This window comes from Apodemus sylvaticus, chromosome 23 (genome assembly GCF_947179515.1).
Source record: "Apodemus sylvaticus chromosome 23, mApoSyl1.1, whole genome shotgun sequence".
Classification (NCBI taxonomy): Eukaryota; Metazoa; Chordata; class Mammalia; order Rodentia; family Muridae; genus Apodemus; species Apodemus sylvaticus.
The window spans coordinates 27,877,090-27,886,867 of record NC_067494.1 but is presented as its reverse complement, the minus strand read 5'-3'; the positions used below and the strand labels follow the sequence as shown (position 1 = coordinate 27,886,867).

At 36.8% G+C, this 9,778-nt stretch overlaps 1 protein-coding gene across 1 annotated transcript in view; it reads left to right on the top strand.

The window, feature by feature from the left end:
• Fbxo30 (F-box protein 30) overlaps positions 1–9,414 on the top strand; it is a 14,469-nt gene extending 5,055 nt beyond the window's left edge. The window contains exons 2-3 of the mRNA XM_052169424.1: positions 2,470–4,519; positions 8,401–9,414. Of these exons, the coding sequence (XP_052025384.1) occupies positions 2,486–4,519; positions 8,401–8,604 (2,238 nt within the window). The 5' untranslated portion in view covers positions 2,470–2,485 and the 3' untranslated portion in view covers positions 8,605–9,414. The remainder of the gene's footprint in view (positions 1–2,469; positions 4,520–8,400) is intronic.
• Positions 9,415–9,778: the final 364 nt, after the last annotated feature.

The following is a 9,778-nucleotide window of genomic DNA, read 5'->3' as shown; positions in this document are numbered from 1 at the left end:
TCAGTTGTAAGAAATTGATTTGGTATTTGTTAAGGATAAAAGGGGTGTGCATTTGATATTGATCCATTTTCTAAGTCTACTCCAAAAAGCAATAACATATTATATACATGTTGCTATGGCAACGTTTGTATTGAGGGGAGTAATGTGAAAGAGACTACTTACCTTGAAACTCAAGAGCCTTTTGCATTTACCTTTGCATGTGAGTCAGAACTGCAGTGGTTATTATTTATAATACCTTTCAATTAAGTAATAGTATCAAACTGTGCTTTGCCTGGTGTGATTGTGTGATAGTGTGAATAATAACATAAAGTGTCCCCACCACACCAAGTTCCAAAACACTGCTTGTGTGTTTAGATTTCTCTCTTAGTAACAGTGAAGTTTGAGCTCTAGCATGTGAGATAAACTCAGCCTTGTTGTAAAATAAGAAAGCTCCAGCTCTGTTCACACTCTAACCCCACCTCAGTAAGGTTTGTCTTCATTCTTATCAAGTATTTTCATTACTTCAATTATATAAATATTTGCTATAATAAATCTAACATTTCCTCTCTTGTGGTTCTTTTAGTACAACCAGTTTAAATTTAGAGTAAACACTTGCCTATGGATTTTGTGAGAAAATAATATTAAAAGTATTCAACTTATTGTTATTTATAAGCGCAGTTAAACATAACTTGGTGGTGTTGAATATGTACAGTTTTCCATGGCGTCATTGAACAAACATTGCATTATCAACTCAAGACTTTTCTACTAATAAAGAAGACCTCTGTTAATAACAGCCTAGCTTTTATTATTCCTGTTTGAGGAATATTAGTCCTCAACTAGAGAAAAGAGTTGTAACAATTTGTGGAATGATTACCTACCTGAAACCAAGCTAGAATTTCAATACATGCCAGAGTTTTAGCAGCCATGTGCACCCAGTGAAGGAAAGAGGCTACAGGGTTTTTTTGTTGTTGTTGTTGTTTTGTTTTTTAGAATATTATATACTACAGTATAATTAAGTTTGGAAAATGCTGAGGTGAATTGCCTCTTCAGTCTACAATAGAAGAGGCTATTTATTTTGAAACTCGAGCGTTCAGTGTCTGGAAATAGCTCTAGAGGTCTGGAGTTTGAAAGATTTTTAGGCAGGATGTATAGATGAGTTTTCATCCTATAAATGGTAAATGAAAGTTGGAACACCTGACATACTTGGAAAGAATGCATAGTGTGAACAAGAAATGATGTGAAATCCTGAAGAAAAGTACTATTAAAAAAAAAGACTATGGAGAGAGGTAGAAGGGAAATCGCTTAAGTGTGATAACCCAGACTTCAGTTGACAGGGTAATTCTAAGATAAAGCCCGGGAATGAGCTGGAGGAGGAGAGAATAAAACGGCCATCTCAGTGATACCTGAGAAAGACAGGAATTATTTACCTTCTCACCACTAATAGAAACAAAGAAAGCAATTAAAGATTTAGGGGGAAAATGCATTGAATATTGCATTAAATTGGTATATTTTGGTTTGATTTCTCTTATTTTTGGTATAAACTTTGATGAAATGTTAAAATAATCAGTTTTAAGATGAGAGTGTGCCTTTAATCCCTCTTATTATTTGATCAATACTGCTTCTCTACCCTTAATATCAGTGACATTCACTTCCTAAACTTACTAAATGAATTCCATTGAAAAGCACTTAGCACTCAGGATTGGCCCAATTCCATTCGGCCTCATTTCTCAGAACTTTATATCGTTTCATCACAGCCCATTAATATTAGGAATTTTGAACATGTTTTGTCAATTCATATGCTGTTACTTTAGAAATGAATTAGAAATGAATCTGTCTCTCTCTCTCTCTCTTACTAATTTACCTGACCTAGCCTTTTCCTATGTGAGTTATCTTCACTATGCTACCATTTTCCTTGTATTGATCCCAAAATATGAAATGATCCAGTATTTTCCTGATAAAGTTGCTATATATTTTAGTTAAGCCTTTTATAATTTGTAGAATTATGACCATATAGAAGAGTCCAGTAGATAAAGTAGATAAACATGAATTCATATGTTTAGAGGGAGGAAAGAAACTAATGAAATTTCGGCTGAATGTCATAATGAAATAAATGCTCTTCTCAGCAACATGATGAGGGGCCCACAATGAGGGATAACAAAGTCAGGCTTGTTGAAGTTGAAAAGCTAATGTCTAGTAGTCTCTGAGAGTCAGGAGCTCAAAATAGCACCGTGGTTAGAATTAATTTATTTAGTATACAATACTTACTATAGTTTGGGTATTCTAAGTGCTTAAGTTCCTTTAAGGTGTACTAATCATGTCAAATTAACCACTTAAATGTTTTTATGCACTTTATATATTTCATTTTCAGTAATAATCAAGTATATCAGTGGTTTGATTTTATTATGCAGTTTTGATTTTATTTACTATTTACTTATTTATTTGTCTGTCTGTCTATCTAATGTCTTTACCTTTTTCTTTTTCAAAAACTAGAGCTGGACTGGCCATTATGGAGGACGAGGGACAGCAGCACTCACACTGTGTGAACTGTGTCAGTAGACGGTGTATGACCAGACCGGAGCCTGGGGTTTCCTGTGACTTGATTGGCTGTCCACTGGTTTGTGGAGCAGTCTTCCATTCGTGTAAAGCTGACGAGCACCGACTCTTGTGCCCCTTTGAACGAGTAGCTTGCTTAAATAGTAACTTTGGATGTCCATTTACCCTGGCACGAAATAAAGTTGCTGAACATCTAGAAATGTGTCCTGCAAGTGTGGTGTGCTGTACTATGGAATGGAACCGATGGCCTGTTAGTTATTCAGACCGAAAATCATATGAAAGTCTAAGTAGAGATGTTGATGAAGTGGCACAATTAGACATGGCTTTGGCTCTTCAAGATCAGAGAATGCTTTTGGAATCTCTTAAAGTAGCCACCATGATGTCAAAAGCAACTGATAAAATATCTGAACCTAGAGAACAAATCTCAGTGAAATCAAGTGTTCAGGAAATACCACGTACTAACGGGTTGGTGTCCGTTGATGAAGAATCATATGGTGCACTTTATCAAGCTACTGTAGAAACAACCAGAAGTTTGGCTGCTGCTTTAGATATCCTAAATTCTGCCACAAGAGACATTGGCATGTTAAATACAAGTCTCCATGCTACCACAAATGAAATGGATGAGAACAACAAAGAAAGCTTCCAGGACAGAAACTTGAAAGACCAGGACCACCTTGATGAGGGTGAGATAGGGGCAGTAGGTGGAGTTGATAACACTGGCACAAGTCAGAATGCTCAGGCTGAACAAAATGGCTCAAGTGATTTATTATGCGACTTAAATACAAGTTCTTATGGTACTGCTGCTCTTTGTAATGGCTTTCCTTTGGAAAAGATGTGTATACAGGTCAAAGACCAGGATCGAAGTTTTCATGGTGATTCCACAGAAAGTAACATAACAAATGGAGAATGTGTGGAAGCGGATGGTACTTCAGAACCTTCCAGTTCACTTTTAGCAGGAGAACAGCTTAGGGAAATAAGTCCCTTCAGTGCTTTGCCAGATAGTACATTTCAGCATATCCTCATGCCAGATGACGATGATGAGGAGGACTTGTGTTGGAAAAAAGTAGACTTAGGGGACTTGAAGGATGTTAATGGTTCACCTTTCAGTCTTGCGCCTTCATTCAAGTTTCTTTCTAATTCATGGTATATACCAAAGGAAGACAAAGCAGTCGATACATCAGATTTAGAAGTTGCAGAAGATCCCATGGGCCTCCAAGGAATAGATCTAATTACGGCAGCATTACTCTTTTGTCTGGGAGATTCTCCAGGTGGGAGAGGTATATCTGATAGCCGCATGGTTGATGTTTATCACGTTGACTTTGGGACACAGACTTTTTCACTTCCATCTGCAATATTAGCTACAAATACAATGGTTGGAGAAATAGCTTCGGCTTCAGCTTGTGATCATGCCAATCCACAGCTTTCAAATCCAAGCCCTTTTCAGACACTTGGGCTGGACTTAGTTTTGGAATGTGTTGCTAGGTACCAACCTAAGCAGCGTTCAATGTTTACCTTTGTATGCGGACAGTTATTTAGAAGAAAAGAGTTTTCTTCCCATTTTAAGAACGTGCATGGTGACATTCACGCTGGACTCAATGGATGGATGGAGCAGAGGTGTCCTTTAGCTTATTATGGTTGTACCTATTCTCAGCGTAGATTTTGCCCATCAACACAAGGAGCAAAGATCATACATGACCGCCATTTAAGGTCATTTGGAGTTCAGCCATGTGTATCTACAGTGTTAGAAGAGCCTTCTAGAACCTGTGTGTTGGGATTGCGCAGTGACCATCTAAGTAGTCTCCCTTTTGAGGTACTCCAACATATTGCAGGCTTCCTTGATGGCTTCAGTTTATGCCAGCTTGCGTGTGTGTCCCGGCTAATGAGGGATGTTTGTGGCAGTTTACTTCAGTCTCGTGGAATGGTAATATTGCAGTGGGGGAAGAAAAAGTACCCGGAAGGAAATTCATCGTGGCAGATAAAAGAAAAGGTCAGTTTAATTTTGACTTAATAAACCTCTTAACATCAAGTAGGCACTTAGTAATGCTATGATACAATATATCTAATAAGTTTTGACAGTGACTATATCCTCCTATAATGTACTAAGTTATCATATTTTAAAAGTGATCATAAAAGACTAAAGTCATTAGACTTCTTAGTCACAATCGCTGGCATTTCATAGATTTCTTGAATCTAAATTCTGTTGTAATATTTGTGTCTTCAGATGAGCAGTTTCCCTTCCTTTCTTCTCTATAACAATTTTGGGACCATGTGACTCCTTGTCCTCTTCTAATTTTGACTGGAACATTTCAGCATAAGACAGTTGTGGAACTTAGAAAAGGATTTTCTTGGGTCTTCCCTTGAATTGTCTTTATTTTTAATGGTACCCTTTTCAAGATAAGAAAAAAAAATGTAACTGTTACCAGTCACCCTAGTAAGTAACCAACAAATTCAGTAGGTGACGGCCTTAATGGGTGGGTGAGGCTGAAGTGGGAGATGAGGCATAGCTTAGAGACTTTGTTACCATTTATAGCAAAAGAAGCACACATATTATTTAGAAAATTGATATGGAAATTTAAGCAGACTTAAATTTTAACTACATTCTGCTTTTGCCTAGTTTCTTCTATTTGATGCACTATTCAAGACATCACAGGTATGAGTGACTAAAGACCCTTCATACGGATCTTTATATATCAACTTGCATAAACACTATTTGGCTGCGCAGGATTCAGAATCACAGAACTTTGTTTTTGGCCCTAGGTTTTGTCTCACTCAGTGCTCTAGTCTTTTTTTTTTAGGAAAAAAAAACAAAAACAAACTGTGTTTCCTTTTCTGTTTTCTTGAAACTTTGACTAATTCTTCCCCCCAACCCCCCAAGAATGAGTTCTGGTGACAAAGTTTCTTCATCTAGGTATATGTGAGTAATCTAGTTGATTAGCTATGTTTCTGTCCTTTGAAATAACATAGTGTAATTACCTTTGTCACTAGTCACTAGTATTTATATATGGAATGAATTATATTCTGGTAGTGTAAATTTCTCCAGAGACCTGGTCTGAAGATTAAATTGGTATAGTTTATATGGATTCCACATCGTTATGCTCCTGTTTTCTCTGTTGAGCTTAAACCACAATATACAAGCATCCACTGAACATCTCTGCTTGATTATCCCGCATGCTCCTCCGACTCGACATGTCCAGCTTACTCTTCCCTCTGCCCACTTCAACGCAGGAAGAAGCGGCTTTATTAAGCTGCCTAAGCCAGAGATTTAGGAATTAGGGTTTTGTCTCTTTATTCCCAAATTCTAGTTGGTTGGTCCTTTCATCCCCTCAGGCCCACCTCACCATTCACCTCCGGTTCTTTCTGGATTACTACCACAGTTTCCTTTTAGTTTCTACTTCAGTTAGGATCTGTATAAAAGGTACAAGTATATATTTTTAAATATATTCATTATAGTTGATGCAGTGCTTAAGTCTTAATATTTATCCATTGCCTCGGAGATAGAGACCAACCCCTTAATGAACATTTAAAATGTCTCCTTATCTTATCCTTACCTCTTCAGTTTCCTCCTGTGACTTCATACTCTAATTACATTAACTTACGGTTTTGATGTTTTATTTCTTGGCTTAAAGCTTTCGGATATGTGTCCCTAATATCCACCCTTAAATACCTGCAGTATGCTAGGTAGGTAGGCATTTTTATATTACTTTCCTTAACCTAGTACTGCCTCCACTTTACAAACGAAACAGTGACTTGTCAAGTACTTATGTATTGTAGTAGTGGAGGCTGGGGGGGGGGGTTGCCTTATGCTAAGCAAGTACTCTCCCCTAGCTGATACCCAACTCTCTCTTTCCTTTGTACGCTAATGAACTGTTGCATTAAATTAACAAGACTCAGTAATCTAGACAGGACTTGAATTTGTAATCCTCCTGCCTCATCCCCTAGGTGGCTGGGTAGACCTGTGCTACCAGGCTTGGCAGCAAAGAGAGTTGTTAGCTGAAAAATTATTCTGTTCTCGCAGAATTTTAAGGCATCTGGCTACTTTGGAAGTCCTTTCTTGAGAAGGTGTTGTGAGCACTGTCTTCACCCCTCGTGCCCCTCCTGTCTAGAGCAGCCACTGTTTAGCATGTGGAGCTGGTCTTCTGCCCTTGTAGCTTTCCTGTCATATATAAACCAACTGCAGATAAAAATATTTAGGGAGCCAGGCAGTGGTGGCGCACGCCTTTAATCCCAGCACTTGGGAGGCAGAGGCAGGCGGATTTCTGAGTTCGAGGCCAGCCTAGTCTACAGAGTGAGTTCCAGGACAGCCAGGGCTATACAGAGAAACCCTGTCTCGAAAAAAACCCCAAAACAAACAAACAAACAAACCAAAAAAAATATATATATACACACATACATATATACATATGTATGTGTGTATATATATTTTCCCCCATATATGTATATATACATATATGGGGGAAAAATGTACTGAACATGCCCGGACTTTCCTTATTCCATTATTCCCTAAACAATGTAATGTAACCGCACAATACTACCATTGTATTAGGTATTATAAATAATCTAGACATGATGTAAAGTTTATGGAAGTGGATCCACCATTTTATATGAGGGACTTGAGTGTCACAGATTTTTGATCTTTATGAAGGTCCCAGAACCAGCTCCCACGGATACCAAGCGTCTTCCCAGTGGTCGTTAATTAGACACGTGTATACACTAGACTGCTTCAGCTGCTCCTGTTTCAAGCTTCCTTTTTAGGTGGTTTTCCTGTACTCTGCACTCGTGTATCCTCTTAAGTCCAGGAAGTGTTACATACAAAATGAGGAGAGGCCACAGTATTATTGAACTAATAAGATCCTTCCTTGAACTCAGAAATCCACCTGCCTCTGCCTCCCAAGTGCTGGGATTACAGGCGTGCGCCACCACCGCCTGGCTGAACTGATAAGATCTTACAGTAGTACTGCTGAAAATGCTTAAGTGGTTTTGAGACCAGGTTTCACTATTGTAGCCCAGTCTGATGATCCTCCTTCCTCGTCCTCCAGAGTTTGAGGACAGGTGTGAGCTACCATGACTGTCTTTGCAAAAACTCTTTGAATGTAATTTTTAACTAATCGAGTTTTTATTGTTGTTGGCTACTGGTACTGCTGGTAAACAGTAACAAAAGAAGCCACTTCACTACATAATAGTCAACAACGGTGGTTCTCAACCTTTTTATGCTCTGACCCTTAGCACAAATCCTCATGTTATGCTGACTCCCAACCATAGCATTTTTGTTGCTAATGTGTAACTGTGATTTTGCTAGTAATGAGCTGAGAAGTAAATACCTGTGTTTTCTGATAGTTTTAGATGAGCCCTGTGAAAAGGCGGTGTGATTCCCAAAGGGGTCATGATCCACAGGTTGAGAACCAGTGGTCTAAAGTATTATTAATCCACTTTATGGAGTAAAAGGAATGGAAGAAAAACCTTGGGAGGAAAAGAGAAAGATCCTTGGATCATCACCATCTCTAGATTATAGTTATGTTCAGCCAACTAGATAGCAAAAAAAGTATACAATAAATGGTATTTTAGGAAGTGGCTATGAATGTATAAAGTGATACTTTAAAAAAATTATTCAGTATATCAGGCTTGATGTTATTTTTAATGTTGAATTTTATACATTTATTTATTTATTGGTTGAACTAATAGTGATTTTATAAATGTTTGACAAGCACAAATAACAATGGATTTACTCCTTATTAATTTTTCGTTATTTGGAACTATATTTTGTGTTTCTCTAGCAATAGAAAAGAAGCGCGCAGCTAGAGCAGAGTAAAGAGGGTGTTCTGAGTTTCTGTATATTGGATTATTTAAATCTGAAGCACAGTTGTCTTCTAGGTATGGCGATTCAGCACTGCATTTTGTTCTGTGAATGACTGGAAATTTGCTGACATCCTGAGCATGGCCGACCACTTGAAGAAATGCAGTTACAATGTTGTAGAGAAACGGGAAGAAGCAATTCCGTTGCCGTGTATGTGCGTGACTCGAGAGCTTACGAAAGAAGGACGTTCCCTGCGCTCAGTTTTAAAACCCGTACTTTAAAACTGTAACTTCACTTGCACATACACGCAAGCACCTGGTATCAGTTCTTTGTAATATGTGACACTTTATTAATGCATTAAAGACTACAACTAGCTAAATTTATTGTCACTATGGATATACTGTTTTGCAGTGACATATATTTTTATAATGTACGATTAGTTAGAAAAATTTTGCCTTAATATTTGAAATGTGTGAAATTGTTGGGACATGCTAGACAGGATGATCTTTTTCTGTATAATGTTAGTATTATGGTGTGCACATTTAAATTCTGAAATTTTTGCTTCTCAAACTAAAAAGATCTTGACCAAAAATTTAATTCTTTATGTTTTCTATGGATTGAAGCCCATGTTATCAAAAAGCAAAACTTTGAATCAAATTTTTTGTTGCATAGATTTTTCACATAATACATTCAGTTGTTGAAACACTGCCATAAGATTATTATCAAGTTTTCCTGGTACTTTTATAATTATTGATCACAAGTGAAATACAGTACTCACATAAAGGCACGATATTGACTTTATGTCTTTAAAACAACTCACAAAAATATTTTATCTTCTGTTCTTAAAACTCTTATGTGAAAAAAAATGGTCATATGCAGTTCTTTTTTCATTAAATACCATATCTGAAGAGTCATGGCACAATGTATTATATGATGGATTCAAGTAACAAAGCAAGCCTGTGAATTTAACTTGAAAATTTTCATGGTATTTCATATTTTTTAGGTATCTAATGTTTGAAAAGAAAATATACCTCACTATAAGTTTGAGTTTGGAATATTGTTTGAATAAACTTCAAATATTCAGAATACAAAAGGTTTGACTTTTTGAGGGGTCTTAAAAATGTTCTGCTTTTGATGTTTATAAAACATTTCAAGACATTTAAGACATTTTAAGATATTTTAAAATGTGAAAATTCAAAGTCTTTGTAAAATAACATCAAACAAATCTGTCTTGGTTGATAATCTTTATGAATTTCCACAGTTTTGCTTTACATATTTCTCAGAAAATAAGAGTTGTGTCTTTTTGTAAACATCAACAGTGGTAATGAAATAGTCAAAAAACCTATAGGTTTCCAGTTGATTGATGCCATTTTCTCATAATGTGCTTATTTTAAAGAAATGAATATACATTGTCAATATTTAAAAGAAAGTTCTGAAGACAGAGACATTAAGTGA